The sequence below is a fragment of the Scomber scombrus genome, chromosome 10, assembly GCF_963691925.1.
Source record: "Scomber scombrus chromosome 10, fScoSco1.1, whole genome shotgun sequence".
NCBI classification, from domain to species: domain Eukaryota; kingdom Metazoa; phylum Chordata; class Actinopteri; order Scombriformes; family Scombridae; genus Scomber; species Scomber scombrus.
The window spans coordinates 8,013,996-8,041,505 of NC_084979.1; the positions used below are offsets into that span (position 1 = coordinate 8,013,996).

General features: G+C 39.6%; 1 protein-coding gene across 3 annotated transcripts in view; it reads left to right on the forward strand.

Annotated features, from left to right (window-relative positions):
- The window catches only part of mtor (mechanistic target of rapamycin kinase), an 85,661-nt gene extending 58,208 nt beyond the window's left edge, over positions 1-27,453 (forward strand). The window contains exons 33-58 of one of the 3 annotated variants that reach the window (XM_062426536.1): positions 1,574-1,651; positions 2,334-2,441; positions 6,108-6,233; positions 7,383-7,514; positions 9,241-9,356; positions 12,502-12,619; positions 13,163-13,360; positions 13,861-13,988; positions 14,190-14,286; positions 14,454-14,552; positions 14,682-14,804; positions 14,990-15,172; positions 15,432-15,566; positions 17,820-17,994; positions 19,750-19,885; positions 20,048-20,195; positions 22,640-22,762; positions 23,323-23,405; positions 23,507-23,579; positions 23,666-23,740; positions 24,383-24,518; positions 25,537-25,602; positions 25,698-25,778; positions 26,038-26,118; positions 26,494-26,599; positions 26,892-27,453. In XM_062426536.1, coding sequence (XP_062282520.1) covers positions 1,574-1,651; positions 2,334-2,441; positions 6,108-6,233; positions 7,383-7,514; positions 9,241-9,356; positions 12,502-12,619; positions 13,163-13,360; positions 13,861-13,988; positions 14,190-14,286; positions 14,454-14,552; positions 14,682-14,804; positions 14,990-15,172; positions 15,432-15,566; positions 17,820-17,994; positions 19,750-19,885; positions 20,048-20,195; positions 22,640-22,762; positions 23,323-23,405; positions 23,507-23,579; positions 23,666-23,740; positions 24,383-24,518; positions 25,537-25,602; positions 25,698-25,778; positions 26,038-26,118; positions 26,494-26,599; positions 26,892-26,907 — 2,940 coding nt within the window. In that variant the 3' untranslated portion in view covers positions 26,908-27,453. The remainder of the gene's footprint in view (positions 1-1,573; positions 1,652-2,333; positions 2,442-6,107; positions 6,234-7,382; positions 7,515-9,240; positions 9,357-12,501; positions 12,620-13,162; positions 13,361-13,860; positions 13,989-14,189; positions 14,287-14,453; positions 14,553-14,681; positions 14,805-14,989; positions 15,173-15,431; positions 15,567-17,819; positions 17,995-19,749; positions 19,886-20,047; positions 20,196-22,639; positions 22,763-23,322; positions 23,406-23,506; positions 23,580-23,665; positions 23,741-24,382; positions 24,519-25,536; positions 25,603-25,697; positions 25,779-26,037; positions 26,119-26,493; positions 26,600-26,891) is intronic. The other 2 variants (XM_062426538.1, XM_062426539.1) reach the window with 2 other exon arrangements.
- Positions 27,454-27,510: the final 57 nt, after the last annotated feature.

Here is a 27,510-nt window from a genome sequence, read left to right on the forward strand (position 1 = left end):
AAAAAGCAGTCTCATGAGACAAGATTCATGATATATCTAGTCCACTGTGTGTATGAATTGTAAATTGTCTCTCTGTCTTTTTGACTTTGACAACACATACTTCAGGGTCATGTTTTGGCCTTATTTTGACTTTGTGTTGATTTGGCCCAAACCACTGGATCACTGGACTTAAACCTGTGTGCCTATGGGTGAAACCTTTATATAAGAGAATGGAAAATTAGGTCATGGTTTGTTTGTGCTGCCAGAAGCCAGACACTGCATTTATCAGGAGTCGTCTGGACTGCACATTTCCAATGAGGCCCCAGCACAGTAATTCAGGAGTAAACAGCACCATAACTTGAGTGGAGGCAGTAAAGAAGCAGCCTCATTGTCACCTCGTCCCAACTACCGTCCCCACAATCGCTTCTCTTGCTGTGCGTGCCTGAAGAGGTGTTTTGGCATGCCATTCCTCCTTTCCCTCCCCACGAAAAAATAATTGGTGGGAGTGGGTCTGAAACAGCTGTGTGTCCTGGCCTCAGAGAACTTCCTCAGTCTTCCTCCTTCATTTTACCCTCCCGCTAATAATAGTTCCCAAAAACACGGGCTGTAGAAGCCCAAGAAATAAGCAATACTTGTGTCCTTGTTTGTCCCTTTTGCTCTTCTGGATGAGGTTTTTCTCTCAGTTACTGTCTTTCCACGCCTCAGGGTTCTTACTGGTGATGAAATACCTGCAGTGTCCTTGAATTTGGAGACATTTAGTCCTGCAAGGAAAAGTCAGGGAATTTAACAGTGAGTCAGTAACATACTGTAATACGCCAGAAAAAACAGGAAACTAGACAAAATTAAGCATGAATGTGTTCTGACAGTTTACAAGCACCATGAACCAAAATGTTTCAGAATTGCAACATGGTCATGTCTAACTGTCCTCATTTTGAATCCTCCTTTATCGCCCTTCAATTCCTCCTCTTTTCTTTAAATGTGCATGGAAATTTAGGCTGTTTTTTGATGATGCATTTGACATCAACAACCTTGGTTACATAACTTAAACGCTGTGACTCTCAACAGTTCATTTACCTCTCCTCATAAAACATTTGGCACTCAGCAGTGCATCAAACTGTTCTGCTATACAAGCAGACGTACTAGTTCTAGTTGCACTAATATGTCACTGTTGGCAGGTTTTAAGTAGGTAAGAAGGTGTGTGAGCAGTAAGCAATAACGTACATTCCCTCATTTGTAAAAAGTGTTTTTATAGTCTGGGTTTAGTCCAATCCCAGCTGGTCCTGATGCAAGGAGCTTCTAGGACAGGGTGATATTATGGTACATTCTGTGGTCATGCAAACATTACACTATTAAGAAAAATGCCTTTATTGCCATTATTATTCATGTTTTAAACCGGTGTTTGCAATGTTGAGGATTTACAGTGAATTGAGAAGCGAACTAATAATTGCACATCAGTGCACCATTCAGGCAGACTTTTCAATAAAATCTGCAGTTTCCACAGTACATTTTAAGAAAAGATGTTAATAGTCATTGTTATCTTTATGTGTAGTCATAAATCTCACACAGATCTCACTGTAAATGTTTTTTTATGCAGTGTATTGACAAAGCAAGAGACCTCCTGGATGCTGAGCTGACGGCCATGGCAGGAGAGAGCTACAGTCGAGCCTACGGGGTAAGTGTTCCTCCGAGACAGCCAAAATATTCAGCGCCTGGCGTCAGTCTACCATCTCATTTTTCATAGCATTCATGTGCAGAAAGATTATGCCACTGCAACAAAGTTTTATTGAAGCAATGATTTGTAAAGTGTAAGTCTCTGATCTAAGTCCTTTAGATGTCAAATGATTCATGTTTACTGTTTCTCCACAGCTGGAGAAACTGCTGCTATTTTACTGTCTATATAAGTGGAATTATCTGGTCAACATTTCAAATCAGTTGTTGAAATCTGAAAACAGCACTGCTCCTCTCAGACAGATGTTGTCAGGTAACATTATCGTGAAAGCCATTTGATCTTAGTTGATTTAGATGTGCATACTTTAGCTGTGCATACTTTAGCTGTTCACCATGAAGACTGACAGCAGACAGAGCAGGCATCTTCTTCTGTATGTTGTTGCACTTGGAGATGTAAACAAAGCCATCATATGGAGATGACCAAATATTTTCTGACAGATGCCACACATGAAGGTTCAGGGAGTTGCTGAATGCATTCAGTTGCAGACTGTGGTTAATTTATGAGCTTTAATAACCCTTTTATATCACACAGAAGGGGCTTTTGCCCCATCTGTGCAGTATACATTTACAACTATAATACTGAATTTGCGAATAAGAATAAATGTGTGTGCTTGTTTGTTTCCCAGGCCATGGTCTCCTGCCAGATGCTGTCCGAGCTGGAGGAGGTGATCCAGTACAAGCTAGTGCCAGAGAGGAGGGACATCATCAGGGAAACATGGTGGGAGAGGCTTCAGGTGACTACAGCACATGATATATGGAAACACACACACGCACACACACTCACGCGTGTAACTACAAATGCAATGTAAAGCAGATGTGGGAAGGCTACTGTTACTAATGGGAAACATTACTAGCCACACACCACACGTGTAAACAAAGACACACACTAATACCATTATATCAATGACAAAGGCTTTAGTATTTAATAGTATCTAAGTATTTAAGTAGAATCACTTTGTCCTCTGGCAAGTGAAATTTATGTTGCTTGCAACCAACTTCAGATGATGGTTAGTAGTAATAAAGTACGTAAAGTCCATATGTCCCATTCCCTAACCCTAAATTGTCTGTTTTAGAATTAATCTAAATTAACCCATTGGTCTACAGAAAATGAATCCATCGCTTGAGCTACAGCACAGTCCTAAAATCAGGAAAATCTAGTTTATTTTATAAAGCTGATGTGTTTTGCATGCTGTCCACTCAGTGCAGCTTTACCATTGTACTTCTCCTTGGTATTGTTATTTCAAAGGGTGTATAAAATATGGAAATGGAGGTGGTCTTTTCATGTTGCCCACTGAATACCATAAGCAGCACCAAGTAAGCCACCCTTTCATGTGACCCTTGATTTCTACAAGTAGGAATCTTCAGAAATCCACACCGTAACCGATCCAAACTCTTCCACCTTCCTGAGACTGATTATAATTACTGTTATTATCAGCATTAATAATGAATTACAGAGTTGTACGTGCTGTTAAATAAGACAGGATGACGTGTGGAATAACCAAAATTCCACAAGCGGTCGGGAAGAATTCAGCCACCCAGCAATTCTTTGGAACTTGAGACAAATACCATCTGATCTAAGATAATACTATTGAAATTCATCTTTTCCATGTCGGCTTTTTATAGCTAAATCAAATGTGCTTATTTCAAAGGCCTAAGCCTTGTCTGTACATGTTAAGGGAAGTCAAGTCAGGCAGCTAAACTGATAAGCTCTTTGCGTGATGTACCATTCCTAAATCTTGACACCATGCCGTCCAAGCTTCTCAGTTTAATGCAGCATATATAATACTGCTTACGCGCTGTTGGCATACCTGTTGCTCCTTTGCTCAATTTTACAGTCTAAAAAGAAACAGATAATGAGATGGTTTGTTCTTAAAGCCAAACAAAGAAACCAAAAGGAGAAATTGTAGTTTTCTAGAAACAGTATGAATGTGGATGTGAATTTATGTCACAGGGCTTTAAGTTCTCAGGCACTATACCTGATTTCAGGCATGGAACAGTGTTAAATTCATATAGTCATTAATTCAATAAACATACATTTCCTCCTGGATAACTTTTCAGGCTCATAAATCTTTTATTGCTTCAATCTCTGATGTCAGTCAATGTGATTATCTTCAAAAATTAGTGACTACATGATAATTGGGACCATTAGTCGGTGCATTCGATTATTATTATATATATTATATTATAGTGTACATTTTTGTATTTGGCTTTTAGACAAAAAGTGCTCTTTGTTGTTTATCAAATATAAAAATTGCATTCATTATCTCTCGGAATTCCACCTAATAAGTTTCTTTGTGATATTTCCAGGTTTTCCATAAAATTAGCAGTTAAATGGAAAAAAGACTCACTCAAATCCTTGTGCAGTAAAATGAAGATACTCTTGATCATCTTGACTTTTTCCATTCATAAAAGATGAAGGCTGCTTGGGGGGCCGTATGTGGGTTCAAGTGGGGTCTTCCTGAGCAAACAGAGAAGGCCCATAATGCCAGCACCAGAGCTGGGTCTGCAGTGCCTGACAGGTTTCCTTTCTCACTAATGATTTATCTGAGGCTGACCTCACACATCTGTCAAGGAGTCACTGTCCCGCTCCTTTATGCTTTCTTTTTTCCTTCAACAGTCTCCCTCATCAAGGGGTTAGTGGTACAGTAGAAGGTGTACGACAGCACTGCACACCACTGTGAGTGTGTAAATGTATCAATGAGTTCTTGCACTTCAGTCTGTGAGAACCAGTCTAAATTTTGGACTATTTGTCCTAGATTGCAGTTGGAAACTATTGATCCCCTTTTGATCCCTGCTCTTTGTGCTGTTTCAGCATTTCTAATGCAAATCATGTGACATTTTTTCACTTTCCTCTTCTTCTCTTCTTCTTTCACTAATGTTTCCTGTGCTCCTCTATGGCCTCATTTTAAAATATTTTACCTCAGTTTTATTGAACCTATGCCATATATTAACCATTCCCTTTTGACAATATAACAGTCAAATTCATTTTGGCTTTCTAATAAAAGCTCTTTGTTATTTTGGTGTGCTTTAAATTATAGTCACCCAGCTGTTCATCACCCTTTTAAAAAGGGGAAAAATAAAGTTGACTCCGAAATCTGTGAAAAAGATGGTGGAAACTAATTTAAATGTTAAATATTTGATAGATGGAGAATCCACATGGACTTGCTCTTTTTATAGACTTCTAATTTTACACAGCATTATTCTTAATCAAAGCCATTGACTGGTAATATGCATTTTCAGACATCACACAAGTGTTACCTGTAGACAAAAGCAGTGGGTTTGATGTATTTTGGCTTCCTTATAACAATGAAGTGATAGATGGTTAAGAAACTGCTGTTATGTAGCACGTGTCTTAACCAGTAGGCTATTGGGCAAGCCAACATTTATTTTCCTTTCTCCAGTGTGACTGTGAGGTCGCAGTTGCTTACAGTTGTTCATTTGTTTTTTTCAGTCGAGTTGAATAAATTGAGTAAATTGAGCCTCCCTAATGATTTCAGTAATTTTTGGTTTTTAAATCCAGACTAAACTGTAGCAGTCACTTTAATGACTGAGCATAGCTGCTGCCATTGGACCTGCACTCATCCTTTTAATTCCATCACGTTAAGCTTACTTCAGACACGTAGGTGTAGAGTTTAATTCTAGCCTTATCTTTCAACAGATTACTCAAAGGCTTACCCAGACTTGCTCCTGTCGTCTAAGAATTGAAAGAAATGGGTTGAATGTGAAAAGGTCGACTTTTCATTAAAAAAAAGACTTAAACTATTACGTAGCTAAATCACCATTTCAGACACAAAGAAGGATTGTATTAACTGTGAAACTCTTATCAGTGTTTGTTATGTTGTTTGAACTTAAACATAAATATTTGAGACCCTATTTGTTGCTGCTAGTTTCCATGTGACCTAATACAACCCTCTGTTGTGATGGTGTTTGTAATTATATCCAAGTTACATCAAAGTCCTTTTTCATGAAGTGTTTATATTATTTTGTCTACCTCCCGAAGGTCAATTCAAATCATACTGAAGAGATTATACAGTCTTTTTTTCATCAGAGCTGGATTGTGTGTTGCCTGCCTCTGCAGCACTGTGTTCTATTACTCAGGTTCAGGTTTGGGTTAAGAGAGATTTTATACACGTCAGCTGATTGTCTTGCTCCTTAGAGATACATTAGTACAGCCCTGTGTGTGTGTGTGTGTGTGTTTTTCTTAGCACGTGAGCCTGCACGTGTGGGGGCTGTAGAAGACAGGGATCACTGGTAGTAATAGTAGCCTCCAGGGTTTTAACTGTACCCCTCTCTCGCACGTGTTCATTCTCTTGAGTGCAACGAGCAGGTGCATCTCTTTGAAAGCAGTAACACAATGGTAATAAGTCTGTTTCTTGTTATGTTTGTGTGTATTTCTCCAGGGTTGTCAGCGTATCGTAGAAGACTGGCAGAGGATCCTGATGGTCAGATCGCTGGTGATCAGCCCACACGAGGACATGAGGACTTGGTTGAAATATGCCAGCCTCTGTGGCAAGAGTGGACGTCTGGTCAGTACACTCAATGAAAGCAGCCCTTTTAATCGATAAATAATCCCCGCATCATGGACGAGGTGCATCAAATTTTGGTGTTTAATTCATTATGTATGAAACTAAAGGATCCACATTGTGTGTATAAATGAATGAATTGTGATATTGAGTTAACAGTACCTTCTTTGACAAATCTAGATCAGATGTAAGCATTGTACTGTAGATACTCTACCCCTCCCCAAGTGCATTCATAGTTGAAATGTCACAATTTGCACAGTGATACACACATTTTTTTAAAGCCCCTATGTTTTCAATTTGGAAATTTCTGACTTTGCTGACTCCTGATTGGGGTGGAATAAAAAAGACACTGTGGTAATGCATGTTGATTTTATCCCTGCCCAGGCAATCAGAATAATTTGATTGAAAAATAATTTTCTGCCATCCTAATGCAGACTAAATGCACAAACTTGCACACATCTGAACCTCTTTACATGTGCAACAACAATATATGAACATATCAAATATATAAATCAGTGTTGATTTAATCAGCCTTGTCGAACGGAAAGGGGAGGTCAGGCTCTGACAGAGTTAAGTGTAACCATGAACCCAGGCTATGAAATAAATCTTTATTTCAACCGGTTTTAAGTTGGCACTGATGAAAGCAGCACAGAACCCTCAATCACACTGTTTAGAAACCTGAAACCACATATCTGCTCAATTAAAGTGCTGCAATTTTCCATCCTTTACCTCACTGTTATTTTAATTGATTGCAAGGGGTGGCAGACAATGGGCCAATTTTTCTATCAACACACACACACACACACACACACACACACACACACACACACACACACACACACACACACACACACACACACACACACACACACACACACGATTTAAGCACATACACAGAGAATTGCCACAATCTTCAACTATGATTGACTGAAAAAAAGAGGTGTGATTGGCCAATGGCAAAAATGGTAGGAAATGTGATTATGAGGTGAAAAATGACCTCTCTAAGGCTTTTACCTCATGGAGTAGTGTGGTTTGAGTTTGTTGCACCTCTATTTGAGTCTGCCATTTTCCTTTAAATGTTTTGTTATTCAAATAATCTTAATCATTTACGTGTGCTTAGACAAGTTTCCTTTTTCCTCTTTATCCCTTCAGGCATTGGCCCATAAGACTCTTGTGCTCCTTCTGGGTGTCGACCCCTCCAAGCAACTTGATCACCCACTGCCCACAGCCCACCCGCATGTCACCTATGCTTATATGAAATACATGTGGAAGAGTGCACGCAAGGTAAGTTTATGAATATTTTTGGTTTTACTTTCTATTAGACATCATATTTAGGACTAAATACAGAAAGTGCTTTTTTTAGACCAAATGGAAAATGGAGACATTTCAGCTTGAATCTTCAGTTGCTAAGTTTTTAAAACAACACCAGGCAACACTCGTTGTTGACAGATAGGCAGCCTAAGTAACATTTCATCAACAAACTACATCTGTAAGAAAGAATCAAAGTTCCAACCTACGTAATAGGATGATTGTATAGGTCAATTTTCAGTTTCTTCACTGAGTTGATCTGTAAAGCCAACTGCAGATTTTTCATTAAGATTAATGTTGATGTCACTAGTCCATCATAACCATGGCAACGGTGAATGAAGTAAGCCCTACAAATGTCAGTATTTGTTCAGAAAGATTTGTGCTGTAAAGCAGGAACACTTACCAACCCTCCAACTGCCAGCAGTAGTTACATTATGCTATTCATTATGTTTCATACTACATGTCATCATCAACAGGGCAGCATGGGGCTGCACTGCTCTGCCCTGTGCCATTTGTCTACTGCGCACGCACGCACACACACACACACACACACACACACGCACACGCACACACGCACACACACGCACACACATTAATATACTGCATATGCACCCCAAGCACACATAAACACACCCACATTTATTGCCAGGTGTTGAATAGTGTTGGAGGTTCCAGAGTGCAGGTCTCATTAGAGGACTTAGGTAAGTGTGAGCACAAGCACTGCTGTTGCTAAAGCCAGCTGCACTGCTCACCAGACATCTCACAATATAAAAATACACTCTCACACACACACAGCTGGAAAGGATCCTTCCCCTGTCCTTGCTGTTTTGTAACAGTGGGGAACATCAGCTCAGGCCGTCACTCATCAGACTTGCCATGACTCGAGTGTTACTGATCATCCACCAGGGATAGCTGCTTCATAGTAAAGCAAGACTTGTGGAGCCTTAACTTCCATGAAGAGGATCCGATTAAGTCCAATCCTTCCATTATTTTTTTGGAAGTAATGTTGAAATAAATTATTTTGAAGTTCATGTGAACTTTTCTAGAAGTTCACATGTAAAAGATACAGTATCCTGCTCATAGTAAATATACAGCCTGGATTGCGTCCCTTGCTTTCAGTATATCTGTCCCCCATTTTCAGCACTTGGTCAACATTTCAAAGCTGTGGAAGCTGCGTGGTGTGTTGTACGAGGCTGTTTTGTTCAGTTCAGACCACAACATGCCACAGGGGTCTTAACTTAGATGTAAGTTCAAGTAACAAAAACAGTGTATCCATGACAGCACAGGTGGCCTGGACAGATGGAGTAGCTGGATTTTCCCAATGGGTTGGTAGTAAGTCCAGCAACACTGATATGAATAGAAAATAATGTTTTTTTTCGGGAATCCTGTATTAGATTAGCTCTGAATAAGCAGTGCGATTAAGACAACAGATATACATAATAACACACAGCATAGTCACAGCATAGTCACCACAACACCTGTAACATGTCAGAGGAAGGCCACAGAATACATGCCAAACATGAAAAAAAATACAATTGTAAACACAGTTGTCAATTTAGCACCATCTGTTCTTTGTTTATCACAAATAATTTGATTATATATAATTCAGAGTGAAATCAATAATGGTCTAAAGCCCCCAAACAAACACATTTCTCTCACGCAGTCTTTACCAGAAGTTTGTATTTGTTTCTTGTCTCTCCAGATCGATGCCTTCCAGCACATGCAGCATTTTGTGCAAGGAATGCAGCAACAAGCCCAGCACGCCATCGCTGCTGAAGACCAACAGCACAAACAAGAACTCCACAAACTCATGGCCAGGTCTGTTTCAATACTGAAGTGCAGCAGCAGCAGCTCAGCACCTAATACTGAATATGAAGTGCACATATACACTTCCAGCACTTTTCAGTTTTATTGCTGGAAAATGTTCACAATAATTTGATTAAAATAAGCAATAAAATAAAAGTAAGTACAGGAGTTTTTACATAACAATTTTAGTTATTTTAACAGTTATAAAACTTTGTCCAGGCGACCGAGACATTGATCAGAACAACCTGCACATGTTTGTGCTCAAATACACACAGGCACAGTGAAATTTCTAAACTACGTTGCTATAAAATAAAATTATTGGGATCAGCATGGAGGCTCAGTTCAAAAGCAGCGCATATGATAGGAGTAACTGAATGTAGGGAAAAACAACACAATCCCCTTGAGAGTTGTATTGGTTTATGAGATGATGAACACAGTTCTGCACCTGCTGCTTCCAACTGTTAATATCGCCAACAAATTTCACCAGTGAAAGGAAGGTAATAATAGTTACATCACTGAGCAGTTGCAGAGGTCGAGCAAATTACAATCATTTGAGTGTGAAATGAAGTTAATAATTGCCATAATATTCTCATTATGTGAAATGTATTTTTCAACAGCAGAAATTAAGTGCAGAAACACTTATTGACGTACAGTAGATTTACACGCAAAAGTTGGATACCACATTGCATGTAACTATTTATCACACTAATGTGGCTAATTATTTATAAGCTTGTGCCAAATTAGCATGTGTGCACTTGGGTGAGTTTCATTGCATAACTTAATGCTTTGGAGAAAACTTTTATCTCTTCAAATAGATGCAGAGATAAACCTGATACCACAGCTTTGGTTTCTTGGCACGTATTGCAAGCTTAAGTGCTTGAGGGAAAGTTAAAGTAATCCACAGTTATCCAAAATCACCAGAATTAATGCCAATGTGTCATTATCATTTAGATGTGGTTCAGTATTGTTAAAAGTCGTGCCAGCCTCCCGACACCCACAATCACGAAAGCACAAAGCAAGGAAAAAGTAGCCTCATGTATTTTCTGCCCTCGTGTTGTAAATACAAGGGGTCATGTACAGTGTGTTCTGCTTCTTTTACCATGTGCATGACCCAATCTGGCATAGCACCTTTTACAAGCCCAATGGCATCCTGTGGTCTTTTTCAAGACTAGCCAGGTTCAATGAATGCCTCACCTCAAACTTCTGAATAAAGTTATCCCTTTTGGCAGTTTGTCCCAGACAGCACAAACCAAACATGGCACCGTGCCTATAGATACAGTATCAAAGACCAGGTGTGTACTCCACGCCGATCCCATTGGATGCTAGACTTTTCATCTGATTATTCTGGCACAGCCTCAGCACATTTCCACTATCATCACCTCACCTCAACATGGTAATAGATGCAGTACGGAGTCAGATTCAAGCAGTTGTCAACACAACACCAGATTTTTGAAAAGTTGACATTTAAATAACCATCATGTGTTTCCAGATGCTGATTTGGGCGATTAGAAAATGGAAAGTTTAGTACTTCCAAAAATTGTTCGGAGTGACTTCAAAGCCTTAAAGAAGTTGTTTGTACGCTTTGCAGGCTCAGCAGAACACTTTTGGAGGATATCTAAAGCTGTCTCCTTAAGGGTTGAACATTGCTTGCCAGGGCAGGAAGGATAATTTGAATGCAGTACATCATGTATCTTATTGGTCAGAAGCCTAAAAGTAAGCCAGGGGTGCAACCTGAGAATAGACAGGTATAATCCCACATACAGTAAATCATACAGTAGTGTCATCTGGCCTTGTGCACAAACACACCAGTCATGTGCCCCATCCCATCTCATAAATCATACATGACAACACAGAAGCGTGACAACAAGCAAATAGGGGCTTTTTTCATTTTTGCATCTTCCAGACAGTGACTCTGGCAGTCTGAGGAATGCATGTTATGGAAAAAAACACCTGTATAGTGTCAGTCTCGACGGGTTTTCTCCAGACGTGCTGACACACTTTCATGAATGCAGGTCGGCTGCGTGGTATGGAGCACACCTGGACCGCTCAGTCAGATACATTCACACACTCACATGGACGTCTCCACTCTCTCTCTCTTTCCCCAAAGACTCCAGTGTAATTTCACTGCTGCTTTACTTTAGATCAATAACCGTGGCGTCTCCTGTCTTAATAAACATGTTGTTCCAACGTCCCCGGACACCCCGTCCCCCTCCTGCTTCTTTCCCAAAAGTCCAGACTGTTAACAGTTCCCTGCAGTTTAAGGAAACTGTTCAGCATAGATGCGCTGAACCCTAACTGTACAGTCATATGGAAAAGCACTCACATGAAATTACATAATCCCAAAAGAAAATTTATTGGAGGTGCTCTGCTAATAGTACTCAGCTTGTTGATGGATGGGTCAACAATGCAGTGCTTGCCAGTTGCTCAGTTTAGTTGTACTGTATATGAATTATGTGTCCTGGCAAAGCCAAACAAAACTAGATCGACCATTTGCCTGTAAGCATCTGTGTTTCTGAGGATGATGGATGAAGCGGAGTCCTCGTCAGGCATACCGCAGTGCTCACTGTCAGGTTACATTATAGTGGTTTGGATAATTAAAAATCTCCAGATGTGATCCCACATCCTTTCAGCAAATAAATGCATTGCTGCCTTAAGTAGTGATACTTTAAATGTCTTGTATCATTATCTATCTCTTGTTTATTAAACTACCCTTGGATATATTGACCGTCACTGCCAACTCTTTGTAAGCAATGATAAGATAAGCATGGTTATAAACTTCTTTTGTGACTTGTCCTAGCATTGCATTTGTTTCCTCTTTGCTACTGTTGTCATGTAGTTGTTTAAATCGTGTAGAGCTTCTGACATCAATGACATTTATGGTCTCTAAAAAGTTTCATCATGTTTTTATCTGCTGTATGACATAAGATATTAGTTAGTGAGGTTATTATTTGCAGAATAAAGTTCAAGAGCCTGTTTGGTCAGATAGTGCATCATTATCAGTGGGTAGTTTTAATGTTTGTAGACACAACAGAATTACTCCAGCTTGGTTAGGGTTTCTGTAAATAAAGCAGTAATGTGCAATTTTTGAGTTTTTAAAAATAATAATCTTAGATAAAATATCCCTCTGTCTTTTTGTCTCTCCCTTTCCTCTATGTAGATGTTTCCTAAAGCTGGGTGAGTGGCAGCTCAGTCTGCAGGGCATCAATGAAAGCACCATTCCCAAGGTTCTGCAGTATTACAGCCATTCAACTGAGCATGACAGGAACTGGTACAAGGTCAGTCCCTCCCTTTCAATTCCAACCTCTCACTTTTGACCTCTCTGTCCGCAGTAAAATACCAGCTGTGTTGGTAGGTTGCCCTAACACTGTTGTGTCACAAGGAAAAGCTTAGACTTCATTCTCTCACCCTTGAGCCAAACATGTCAAAAGATCCTTGTTTGTTTGGGTTTTTTGGCTCATTTGTTCTGCTCATTCTGTGCCTGTCTTAAAGCATTAATGATTGGAGGAGATGGAGGAACTCAGAACATCTCTGTTTTCTCTTGTCTGTGCATGTGCTGCAGAGTACAAAGATGTCACTATACAGCACTTACATACCCAACTCCCCATCCATCCTCACCAACTCCTTTCAGCTTTCAACTGTTAATAGCTGGTTGCATAACCCAGCAACCATCAAACACATATGTTTGGATCACAAAAAATATAGCCCCTTGGGAGATATCTGTCCTCAATAAACTGGAAAATTACACCATGAACAAACATGAAAGTCATTTCCAGCTCTTGGAAACCCAGTCTCATCCAGTTTGTACCATCTTTCGGCAGGCCTGGCATGCCTGGGCGGTGATGAATTTCGAGGCAGTGCTGCACTACAAACACCAGAACCAGGGACGTGATGATAAGAAGAAACTGCGACATGCCAGTGGTGCCAGCGCCAACAGTGAAGCCAGTAATAGTGACAGTGAGGTCGACAGCACCGACCACAGTCCTGTGCCCTCACCGGGGCAGAAAAAGGTCAATGAGGTGAGAGTCACAGAAAAAGACAAATCCAAAATTACAAGCCTGTTTTTACACTTGTCCACATCAGTCATTCAGTGTTCTCCTTCTCTAGCACCGTGTCACACCAAGGCAAACATCTTTAGTTAAGATACTCATAACTGCACTGTGAATTGTGCATGCAGTGCTTCAGATGGTCACATTTCTGCCACACTGTTAAGCTACTGTCCCACTACACAGTCCCCTCAGAAAGCATAATTTTTAAGACATAACACAGTCCCTCCATCTTATAAAGTTTGAAACATCACAACTTGAAAACAGACACATTTCTGGGGACTGATTTAGACCTGACAAGATATTATTAGGGCAATGATCTTTGACATTTTCATTTCAGTTTAATAAATACTCATGATGAAGGAATGAATTTTCTCTAGATTATAGTGACTCTTCAGAGCTTGACATCTCTAATCCACCCCTACAGCATGTTCTTCAATGTAGCTTTTTTCTTCTTTTCATGTATGAAAAAGCATCAGTTGTGTGCTCTCCCTGCACAGGACCTCTCAAAGACGTTGCTCCTGTACACAGTTCCTGCTGTTCAAGGTTTCTTCCGCTCCATTTCCCTGTCCAGAGGCAATAATCTGCAGGACACACTCAGGTGACTGAAATGACTGTAACTCACGCAGGTCAAGGATCCGCAAACAGCACCCATATTCATATACAACCATTAAATGTGTTTATGTAGTAATAGGGGGACCTCTAGTGGTTGGTTGTGATCATACTGTTGTCATGGTCCTTTACAATGAGGCAAAAAGAGAATCTGTTTTCATTCTTTTCTTTTATTGTTTGTTCTCTTCAGGGTTCTGACGCTGTGGTTTGACTATGGTCACTGGCCTGAAGTGAATGAGGCCCTGGTGGAGGGCATCAAAACCATTCAAATAGACACATGGCTACAGGTAATACATGCATACTTACAAAAGTACACATATGAAATGGAGGTAATCTTGAGATGAATAAGTGTGATAAATTAATTGTCATGAATGTGAGAAGCTTTTGTCATGGAAGAAAAGATTATGCTGACCAAGTACCAAGTTATTATTTACTTTTTCGTTTGCCTGTGTAGGTGATCCCTCAGCTCATAGCTCGAATCGACACCCCTCGTGCCCTGGTGGGTCGTCTCATCCACCAGCTGCTAACAGACATTGGTCGCTATCATCCCCAAGTAAGTCTGCACACACTACTAATTTTATTTCACACACAAAAAAACAAAACCACAAACACAACTCCTGCAGTAACGTAAAGCATCAGTGACCAGTAATTAATTGCCAAACTGTTCCATGTTCCCCTCCAGGCTTTGATCTACCCGCTGACTGTGGCCTCCAAGTCCACCACCACCGCCCGCCACAATGCTGCTAACAAAATCCTGAAGAACATGTGTGAACACTGCAACACTCTGGTTCAGCAGGCCATCATGGTACAGACATTTAATTCTAATGAAAAAGAAACATTGTAGCAATAGACTTCTTTTTTGTCATCTGCTGCGGGAAACTAATCTAAATTGTAAAAATTGTGCAAGAAGACCAGACATCTGATGTTTTATACCTCTGAGTTTTTTGAAGCAATGTGAATGAAGAGTCTGACCTTTTCTTCTTCATCCAGGTGAGTGAGGAGCTTATCCGAGTGGCCATCTTGTGGCATGAGATGTGGCACGAGGGCCTTGAAGAGGCTTCACGTCTTTACTTTGGCGAGCGCAACGTCAAGGGCATGTTTGCTGTGCTGGAGCCTCTACATGCTATGATGGAGAGGGGACCACAGACCCTCAAAGAGACCTCTTTTAATCAGGTGCGTGTCATCCCGGATTGGGGTTGAATTTAGATTCAGTCTTGTTTAGGGCAAAACCACAAACTATATCCTTTGCATGTCTCCCATCCGACATTGAATAAATCTTGCAGGACAGTTTGTGCTTTCGTTTCGTGCTGGAACCTTGATATTTAATGCCTTGACATTCAGTTTTATAGTCCTCCTTTGGCAATTCATGTTCATTTCATTGAATGAGTCATCGTACAAAGACTGAGTGTTTTTGTCTTACTTCACGTGACAGGCTTATGGCAGGGACTTGATGGAGGCTCAGGACTGGTGCAGGAAGTACATGCGCTCTGGAAACGTAAAAGACTTGACTCAGGCCTGGGACCTCTACTACCATGTGTTCAGACGCATCTCCAAACAGCTGCCACAGGTGAGTAAAACAAGGGAGTCTATAGTGTACTAGTGTTCTTAAACACATTCTCATGACCACTGCAGTCCGCCTCAGGTGAACATACATGTAAAAGGACAGTTTTTATTAGAACCTTAAGGCACCACCTGTACCAGTTAACTCAACTACACAAATTAATGTAAATCATACAAAAGTGAAATAGCAACTGTAAGGCTGCTGGGGAAACATCCTAACACTTGTGCATTCTTATACTCATGTCAGTCTCTCATCACATATGATGAGATATATTTTGCCTCTCATGTCCTGACTAATTATATGGCAGGTGAATTCAACATATTGTATCTTAGTCATGTAAAGTGGTATCAAGAAGGAGAGAGATTCCACAGTAATGGAAACTGTGTTTTTTTGGCAGGAAGAAAATGAAAGAGGCACAAGAGACTTCTTTCATTCTTCACTTTCAAGATGTAGTCATTGAACAAGATGCCAGAATAGTGTTGAAAGATGTTGAAATATGGCCGGACGTGATGAGACCGAGCAATGATGGAAGTCAGAGAAGATCTTTTAAGTCAGAGAGGATATTTTAATATTGTACACACAGTAGCCAGTTTATTCACTAAATTATGAGGGACACTCTAATAATACCAAGTTAAATCACAAAAGCCAGAATGTTTTGTGACATTGATTCTTCAGGTTGCTACAAATTTTCCTCTGGGTGTTAGCGGCAATGATTTTTACTTATCTTAATTTTCTGGCCAAGCTCTTACCCTGCAGAAGTTGTACTATTATCCTTTAGCTTTTTTTTAGTCATTGTAACCACAGCTCCCAGAACCTAATTTAACAGCCAAAACATGCTTTTTCCCCTCACCAAATATTACAATATATTCCGTTAGTAGTTACATCCTTTTATAAATGCTCTTATTTTTTATATATAGTACCAGTCTAAAGTTTGGACATACCTTCCTATTCCCTCGAATTAGAAATGTTTGACTGGTACAGTACCAAATCCTGCACATGATCACATGCACATTCATTTTCTCATAATGTTCTGTATACTTATGAGCTTGTACATGTAAACACTATATCCCACAAGCAGAATAAATTATTTTGGGTATGATGAATCTGTCTTAAGGTACAGTGAGTGATGCAGATACATGCAGGCTGTTTGTTTTGGTAACACAAAGTCATTTTGCTACAGCAACATGGTTAGATGGCTTAAACTTTACTAACATCAGGTCCTGTCCCTTCTGGAGGGAATATGAAATTGAACTGATACATGTCATTTCTTGCGGCTATCATCATGTTGTTGAAGAATGACATTAAATATAGTTCTGTCAGAAGCACTTGCTCCACTTTGCAAATGGAGACAGCAATAGTATTTGACATTGAGGCACAGCCCCGCTCTTGGGGATGCTTCCTGCTGCAACATTACAGTAAGCAGCATGAAATACACAGCAACATAATAACAAGCAGAGGGCATTGTGAATATTACCCCACAGGGCATTAACATAGAAATCCAAACCCACTTCAGGGTGCATCTGAACAGCAGAGCCAAAGGAGGTTGAGGCTGTGATGAAATAACCTTACATCAGCATTTAAAATTGTACCGTAAAAGCCTTTAAATAGGCTGCGAAAGTCATTGCACAGAGATTGATAATGACATTTAAACCACAGATGGTTGAATGCAGACAAGTAGAGAATGTATTTATTGATGTGCACATAGAAAGTGAAATATTTCAGAGCATGTGTATAAACAATTTACCTCGCAGGCAGCTGGATTCATGAGATCACAACATCCTGAGATCACGTGAGAATACATCTTGTCAGGCTTCATGTTAGGCGCTTGTGTCCGAACCACCGGTAGTTCAGACCAAGCAGTTTCCTATGAGGATTCTCATGTGATTTCATGGTCTCGTGATCTCGTGAATCCAACTGCTTCACAAGTTTAGATGGTGTCAGATAGATGGTTTGTCCAATCACCTGCCAAGTATTTTTTCGAAAGCGCCCGCCCCTTTTTCCAAACTGTTTTCAAGGACGATTTTTCAGATGGTTCCATGTATCAAACCATCTGGTGCGTCAGGTTAAAAAAAAACAACAACCTTTTTACAGATAAGACATTAAGTTGGATCTGATCCAGGTTCTGTAACACTCTGCATGTTGCTCCAGGCACTGTTGGCAGGAGCTGTTTTGTCAGTGCAGTTTTTTTTTAACACAACAGACTAAAAACTAATTGTCTTTTTCTCTACTACACCCCCACCTCATCAAATTTCCACGCAGCTGACCTCCTTGGAGCTACAATATGTGTCTCCAAAGCTGCTGATGTGCCGGGACCTGGAGCTGGCTGTACCAGGCACTTATGACCCCAACCAGGCCATCATCCGCATCCAGTCCATTGCCGCCTCCCTGCAGGTCATCACCTCCAAGCAGCGCCCACGCAAACTCACCATCATGGGTAAGATTAGGCGACAATTGAACAGGCCTTTTCGCCTGACTCTGAACTAGTTATATTAGGAAAACAGATTAGAGTCAGAATTAAAAAATTTCTCGTCTGCGTCATATGCTTTCAGCAGATGTGGGCCATTGCTTTCGAGAAAATTCAATATTAATAGAATTTTTACCCAAACAACAACCTGCTCCAAGGCCACAATTTATTTTGAATTCACAAGTCACTGCAAAGTTTTGTGTGTGTATAATACACCCGAGTAAAAATTGTCTTAACAAACCGAAACAAGCTCAAACTACCAATGAACTTAAACACCATTTTCATTTTTTGATTTAAAGAAAAATGGTGCATGCAGGCACAAATCAATGTGGCATGAATCCTCCTAACACTGTTCATTGGTATTAATTTAAATACAGAAATAAATAATACTGACACCTTATCCCCTACTCCGATGTGTGATATGAAATACGACACTGAAATGCTTCTGAAATGGCACAGCACTATAAAGTCACCTTGTCTTGAAGCCAAACTCTTAGACTATCAATCACAAGTGGTTCACTTCGCACTTTTTGCACTGGACAATGTGATATACCTTGTTCTGATGTATCCCATCAGTGTTACACATCATACTCTGTAAAAGATGATAGCCAATAAATCAACTGACCTCTGGAGCAAGACTTCAGATTAAGACCTATCACCCACTGCAGGTCGCCTAGATTTACTATCAGCAGCACTCTGTTCCCCTAGCGACAGACAACACATCGCTTACTGGGATTGTCATTAGGAGTAAGCTCGAGTTAGACAAAGGACTATATAGATCCAATGTCTTACTCATTTTACTAAGAGTCTATGTTAACTCCATTAATGGTAGTCTGACAGTTACATTGTTGGTAAAGTCATTGTAATGTGGTCTGTTGAGATTATTGAGGACACTATAAGACACAGTTACATAACTGACATCATCTGCATTTCGGATAAGTTAAATACTGTTCATTTTCCTCTCTGTCATGCTGCAGATTTCTGCTTGAGAGGATTGAGTTAATGCCACATAGGTACATTTCTCCACAACAGTCAGTCAAAGACATGCTTTGGGCACAATAAAGAGATACAACTTTAAGGTGCAGTCTGTAAAATTTAGTGGAATCTGGTGGAACAGACTTGGCAGAAATGGAACATAATATTCATCAGTATGTTTTAAATAGTATATAATCACATGGAAATAAGAATTGTTGTGTTTTCATTAGAATGAGCTCTTTATATCTACATAGGGAGTGGATTCTCTTCCACAGATCCCGCCATTTTACACCGCCATGTTTCTACAGTAGCCCAGAATGGACAAACCAAACACTGGCTCTAGAGAGGACCTGTGGTGTTTTTTATTAGGTTTTGCGGCTAACTTCATTTTATTGTAAAGGTCTATGTCAGTTCTGCTGTTGGCCTCTTGGGATTTTTTTCAAATCACAAGTAGCAGCGTTATTTTACCATGACCCCTCATACATTAGTGGTCTTTTTAGTGGACCACTCTAAACTGAGGGTGACCTCAAAGTGAGAGATTATTGAGAGGAAGTCTACTGAACGAGTGATGTGGTTCATATGAAATCATTTATTGCCGTCACTAGACATTGCTTCAGGCGAAAGTAATGGCAGTGCAGCTGCTGAGGAAAACAGCCAGTACTGCCAAAAGCCATGTAATAATTCTTACATAATGCTTTGCTTCCTTTTGAGCAGTGCATCACTGTTGTGTTTTTCTGACTCCCTCTGCAGGCAGTAATGGCCACGAGTTCATGTTCCTGTTGAAGGGCCACGAAGACCTGAGGCAGGATGAGAGAGTCATGCAGTTGTTTGGTCTGGTCAACACACTGCTGGCCAATGACCCAGCGTCCTTGCGCAAGAACCTCAGGTAGACACACACCCACGCACACAGACACACACAGCAGTCTGAGGTACAGTACATTTCTTAATGATGGCTTGGGCAAATACTTGCACAGCTGTAGACAAAAAACATTGAAAATCTGATAATGAGTTGTTCATATGTTTGTGTTTCTCCTTGCATATCTGTCAGCATCCAGCGCTATGCAGTAATCCCACTGTCCACCAACTCAGGCCTGATTGGCTGGGTGCCCCACTGTGACACCCTGCATGCCCTCATCAGGGACTACCGAGAGAAGAAAAAGATTTTGCTCAACATTGAACATCGCATCATGCTCAGGGTGAGGAACCACTAACGTAGTTATTATCAGTCATCTACTTTCTACATTATAATAACTGAAAACAATATGAGCATCTGTTTCCTGCCTACATACCGTATGTGATTGTTTACATTGTTAGAGTGCTCTTTTTCCTGTTTCAGTCAGTTAACTTACTTAGCAACATTAAGATGTTAGAAACAATCACATTGCATAGGATTCTATCATATTAAATACTAAATGACACATAACTGAGCATATGTGCCTGCATGGTATTCACGGCTGTGTGCCAACTGTCGGTCTCATCCATGAGATCTTTGTAAATGTGTAGTTTACATACAAAAAAATATTCATACAAAATACTGAATAGATTCATCAAAGCAGAGGAAGCATCTGTTTTAGGTGATTAAATTGATGAATACCAATCACTTTTTAATGGAAACACATTCACAGGACCTTAATTGTCACAAATTAACTAAACATCTCTGCCTCCGAAATGCCTAATTAGTCAAAAGAGAGCACACCCACACAAACATGCATAATCTTCCTAAAATGTCACTGCAGAACAAGAAAGTGCTGCTGATAAAAACAAGAAGGCTGAGATTATATATGGGGGGGGGGGGGAGGTTATGACTAGAACAGTGATATATCAGCAGATATCAGTTTGTTACAGATATACCTTGCTGTGTCCGTGTATATGTTGACTTTGAAGAAATTTAGACACATGTGACCATGATACAGTTTGTGCACCGGAGAGAAGTGACAAGCTTATACTAAAACTGTAAAATAAAATACAATCCAGTCAATCTTGTATTATTCATGTTGTAGATCATGACAATCAATGCAAAAACACTGAAAAAGGCATCAGTCAAACAAAGGAACATCAAGGCTACAGAGAAAGGGATGAAAGGCAGGGTTGTTCAGATTTTATTGGTCCACAGTAAGATGAGGACACCATGTCCAACTATGACATTATTCACAGTGCAGTAGTATAAAAAAACCTGAGACCTTCTCAGACTATGAATAGACAAGCAGGAAACGTCTCCAACCTCTCTCTCAGTTGCCCTTTAAATATAATCCAAAATAACATGGATCAGCCATTAACTGAAAATGAAAAACAAGAACTTTGTATTCCAAACATTAGTCATTCTTTCAAAGGAGTATGATTAAAAGCTTCATCTGTAAAAGTGAAAAGTGATACAAAACATGAAACTTGGAGCGTGCACACTTCATGGTCTAATTTCATCCAGATTTGGGACAAATTTAGGCAACTAAACATATCATGGAAATCGCCTTGTGCTAAAATTTTCCTCTACAGACATTTTTTTAAATAGAACGTTTTTCTTTCCATTTGCTAATGATGGTGGAGTTACTAATGATGTTTTCTGTTTAAGCCTCGAAAATTGCAACATATTAAGCTGACCAGTCAATCAGTCAGGCCATTAATCAATTTGAGATAAAATATGAGAGAGATGAGAGGGTGACAAAATGATAGATTGTAGTACTTGGAGTGTATATTTCTTTCTAAACCCAAATCTTCGCAGTTAATTAAAGGTAAGTCATCATTCTGGTTATTTTCAGTTTGCAGGGAGCTGTGCAGAGCAAACACAGTCTCTAATATTTGAACACCAACAGCTATTAAAGAGTTTACTTTCAGATCAATTAACCCCCTTAATGTAACAGGACCTGCTCACACCCAGTTTCAGATGTTGCATGACCTGAAAAACAGTTTTAGATTTCAGTATTAACACAACACAACGCTCTTATTGTAATAACATCAATGACAACAGAACGTTAATTATATTTATTTGATTTCAGTAGATGGTAGTTCAAGTAGTTATGTCAAAATAGACAATAAACATTAATGAAAAGGAAGTCCATCAACATAATTAATTTAATATTCATCCATTCAAATATTAACCTCCAAAAGGCTCATTTACAGTAGATGCTGTATTTTATTAGAGGCTAAACGCAGCAGAAACTCAGCAGCCAGCAAAATGAAGGTAGACATGTATGAAAAATGTTAAAAAATAAGTATTTTAATCACCTTTTGGAAGTAGTGTTTTCCTTGAGGCTGTGACTACACTGTAGAGCTCACAGTAATTGAAATTCTTTGAAACCTCAGACCCTGCAGTGAAGTAAGTGATGACATTTTCACACCATCACTCGTCATGGTGGTGGAGACGAGGAAATTGAGGCCTGTGTTGAAAATTAGAATTATTATCCTTTATATACATGACACAAGCTCTTCCAGGTCTTTAAAAGTTGTTTGTTTTTACGGTGCTCAGGCTGCATGATAAATGTCTAAATATTCAGTAGTAATGATTTGAAATTCAATATCATTCATTTGTAACTAGCTTTAAAAACGTATAATGAGCCTTGAACTGAACTTTCCTAAGCGTACAACATGGTGTTTATTATCATATCCAAGTTTGCTTTTGTAATGTAACAGGCTTTGTGCATTTCAGATGGCTCCAGACTACGACCACCTGACGCTAATGGAGAAGGTGGAGGTGTTTGAGCACGCTGTCAATAACACAGCCGGAGACGACCTGTCCAAGCTCTTGTGGCTCAAGAGCCCCAGCTCAGAGGTGAGACTTTACTTCTCTGCAATCTACAGCACTGATTGATAATACTCGAACTTTTCAACATACTTCCATCCATTTGACTGGCTCAGGGGTAAAAATGTCAAGAGTCCTCACTTACAGAAGGATAACATACAGATGAATATTTTTCTTTTTTAAGAGGCTGACGCTTCACTGACAGACCTGCGGTTATTTTGGAAAGAAAAGAGGAAACACAGTAGGGAAGGGGAAACTTTCCGTTTGTAGTGTATCGAGTGTCTCAATCCAGTCTCTCACTTTTATAATAATTGAGAGGAATACAGTGGTAGTGAAATAAAAAGAGTTGTTTTCCCTGAAGAATCAGTTTTCTGGGTTGTGCGTCCTACTTTCAAACCACTGACTTAGCAGGACTTCACAAACAAACCATCAAATTGAATCCATTTTTAGGACCATTAGTACCTTGTGTACATGATGTTCTGCGTAGATGTATTAAGCCAGTGATTTCTGTGCCATTTTCACTCCTGCTCTAAAGTAACTTGGTGAAACAGAAGAGCTTTTTTATAATCCAGATGCTATTTCTCCTCCAGGTGTGGTTCGACAGGAGGACCAATTACACTCGCTCTCTGGCTGTGATGTCAATGGTGGGCTACATCCTCGGGCTGGGTGACAGGTGACAGCTGAAAATCTTGAAGTCTTGCATTGTTTCAAGCAGATTGTTGCAATAATGAAAACATTCCACAACATTAACGAGGAGGGCGTTTTTTTTTTCAGGCATCCTTCCAACTTGATGTTAGATCGGTTAAGCGGCAAGATCCTCCACATTGACTTTGGTGACTGTTTTGAGGTGAGAAGCGTTTTTCTGTGAATAAATCATCCACAGATTATTCTTTTAATTGATCTGATATTGAGATTCATTACAATCTTCAACAGGTCGCCATGACCAGAGAGAAGTTCCCTGAAAAGATCCCATTCAGACTGACAAGGATGTTGACCAATGCCATGGAGGTAACCTCATGCTCTGATAAATAAATGTGTGCATTGGTTAGCTCAAAGCAACCAGGACGTTGTTTGCTTTAGTCTGTAAAGTCACAAATTCTGTTAGAGAAGAATCCTTTCAATAGCTTCTGAGTTTTTGAGTTAGTCCCCCACCTTAAACACTTACCAGACTTAAACTAAACCCTTTCTTACCAGCTTTTCTGGTGTCCACTGTATTTTAGTGAAACATAATTAATCTTTTCCTAGTGCTCAGTGTTTCATCCAAATTTAGGATTCACTATGACATTTATTTAATGAGAAAAGTAGCAAAAATTAAAGATGAAAGTATTAAGAATGAAGTTAGATATTTTAAAAGGTAGGAAGTTTTATCATCTCCTAAATTAATGGAAAAGTTTTTGAAAGTTGGAAATCTATTCAAAAAGGTTTTTTAAAAACACAGTTCTATGATCCAAATATAAGCAGAAGAGGAGCACTACCACTAAACTTCAAAACACCAGATTGGATACAGCTCTTCAATACCAAATTGACTGAGCTCTTTTGAAAAATACAAACACCAGATAAAAACTACATCCAAGTCATTATCCTGTGATCCTGTGATGCTGGGAAAACTTTTGGTTCCGTCAGTAAAGTTTGTGTCTGATTGCACGCCAGGTGACGGGCTTGGACGGAAACTACCGCATCACCTGCCACACAGTGATGGAAGTGCTGAGGGAGCACAGAGACAGCGTCATGGCTGTGCTGGAAGCCTTCGTCTATGACCCGCTGCTCAACTGGAGGCTGATGGACAGTAAGAGATCATCAGCAGTTCACATTCAGGACATTTCAGCACAATAAATAACCATGACACCGTTAAATGACAGTAACAATGAACTGGATGTGGACAAGTTCAGCCCTGCAAAATCATTTTGTGAAGGTCAGCGCAGATTATTCCACTTACGGAAGAAACTCCTTTTCTGAGTTTCTGAGTAGAGTTGAGAGTGTGGAGCATTAAATTGAATCAGATCAGGCTGCAGAAGTAAAGTGTTGTCCCAGTCGTAAAATGGAAATCTATTTGGGAGAGAAATTGACCTAACTGTTAGTGAAGTGCTGTAGACATCTAAAGGTTGTTGGATAAATTCGGGTGAACAAAGTAAACCAATTTCTCCGGTACTCTCTCAACTAATAGTGTTCAGTGCTGACAGTGAGTAAGACATTTAATCTCCAACAGTTGATTAAATAACTTTTTTATAAACAAGGGTTATTATTTTAAAAATGTTAAAATAACCCAGGAACTTGTATCGATTATTAAAATTGTTCACTGTTAAATTATTATCGAGGAATCCACCTGAAAATTGGATGTTTATTAATACAATTTGCAGCACAAACAGTCAGGTCTTAAATTAGTTCTGATTATGGTTTGTGGTTTACTCACAGTGACTGCAGGGTGCTTTACTTAGAAGCTCATTGCTATTTTTCCTCCCCATTTTTCCTCACTTTGCATTACTGTAACTTGTTCTGCATTGTCATTGCCACAGGAGGACCTTATGTAATGTAAACTGTCTTGAACATTTTCTTCTTGCTGCAGGTAACAACTTTTAGGTGCATTGAGACATAAAATCGGGGAGAGGATCACAACTATTTTCAACGAATATCAGTAAAAGCAGAACCTTCAACTGTAATAGCTTCATATTTCTGCTTTGAAAAGGTCAAACAATGCTACGGCTTGCTGTGTGGTATCCAAAATAGAACTGAAAAAAGTAAGAGTGGTTATTGTGATGTCAGTATGAAAAACTTGTTCTCCCACACCTCACTTGTGTCCCCTACAGCAAACACCAAAGGCAACAAGCGTTCCCGCACCAGAACTGACTCGTACACCGCCGGACAGTCAGTGGGTGAGTTCACAAACTGCAGCCATAACTGCTTCCGATTTTCTACTTAATGATGCAGCAAAGTGCTCAAGCCTGCGACTGTGTGTTGTCCTCTGCAGAGGCTCTTGAGGGAATAGACCTTGGAGAGACCACACACAAAAAACCCGGGACCACAGTGCCTGAATCCATTCACTCTTTCAGTGAGTTGCCCGTCCTCTCTGTCATTTCATGGATTATTTGTTGTTGTGCGGCCCTTTTAGTTTTTGTCTGCTTCTTTTACCACAACAAGAACATGCTCTCTGACTGTCCTAAGTGATTGGTGCAACTGCTGTGCTATTGTACAGCAGCACTTCAGTCCACTTTAACTTGCCTAGTCTCAGTACAGAGAGAGCACTTGAATTTATGTTTTTATAAGTTGTTAGTAGTTGTTGATGCCGAGATGTTTGTGTTTCTTTTTAGTTGGAGATGGCCTGGTACAGCCTGAGGCACTTAACAAGAAAGCTATTCAAATTATTAACAGAGTGAGAGACAAACTTACAGGTAAGTTCTGCAGCACTAAATGAGCACTACCAACCTTTATGTAAAAAAGAGTCTTTCTGCAGAAATCAATATCTTAGCATTGTTAAAATCAGCTGACATGTTCCTACTTGACATATAACTCAAATGCAATACTTCAGTGCAGAAGTTCTGTATAGACAAATGTCAAGTGGACAGGTGTTTGCTTCTTCACACTCACATTATCATACTATTAAGCTAACCCACCACGTTTCCTGTAGAGGAAAGGTCTCGCCGTATCTTAAACAATTCTAAAATGTCAGCAGTTAAAGTCCTTGAAATCAGAAGAAAGTCAAGCCTTAACGGATTGAATTTTGCGGTCGAATGTCTCGTGTTTTGATGAGAGTTTGTTCTTTCCAGGTCGAGACTTCTCTCACGATGAGACGCTGGATGTGCCAACACAAGTAGAGCTGCTCATCAAGCAGGCCACGTCACATGAAAACCTGTGCCAGTGCTACATTGGATGGTCAGTACTGCTGTTTGTTGTTTGTATCTGATGTTTGCATTTGGCATTTTCTGATTTAGAATTGATTAGGACCAGCAAAGATCCACCTAAAAAACACTTTATGCTGACTTAAGTAATGGTGATGAAGGTTGACTGTGTCACATGTAGAAGTGTCAAGTGACTTTTTTTAAATTGTATTTGGTTGGTGGTTGTTGCATCTAATGCTGGTTTTTATCTACCTTTTTAAAGGATTATTACATCACTGGTATAAATGTATCAAGCTTTTGCATGACTTGAATTTTTCTATCTTTAGGTGTCCATTTTGGTGAAGGACCATCTTCGGCAGCCAAGGTTACACTTGACATTCTCTCTCACGGAACCAAGAAGAAGCACTCAATTCAAATAGCTGTACGCTAACAAAATGTGTGTATTTCACAGGGCACAGCCTTTGAGAATTTTTTTTCTCTTGTTTTAGAATGATCTGACTTTTCAGTGGCATGTTTTAAATTCATGAGGACGTTCCCTAAGAGCTCTGTTTTTACCTGATTATCATAACTGAAGTCAAAACGTAGTCATTTCTTGAAATGACTCTCCACAACATGAACATTATAATTACCTGCTAAAAGCTTTCTACAGTGGCCATATTGTAATAATAAGTTATAATATTTCTTACTTCACACACTGTTCCTGCTTCATAGACACCCACCAGTCAGTTGTATCATTGTTTATTAATGTGACAAATTTAAACAACTTGCCTTTTACTAACTTGAACATTCTTTAAATGTCACTCATGAGAAGGTACAGATGAAATTTGCTTTGAGATAATTATAATGTACTGTATGGGCATTTGTGTGCCATTAAACCTTGTACAGATATCACTGTGTCAACACTGTCTTCATTTAATAGGTTGTTCAAATGGCTGAGCATGTTAC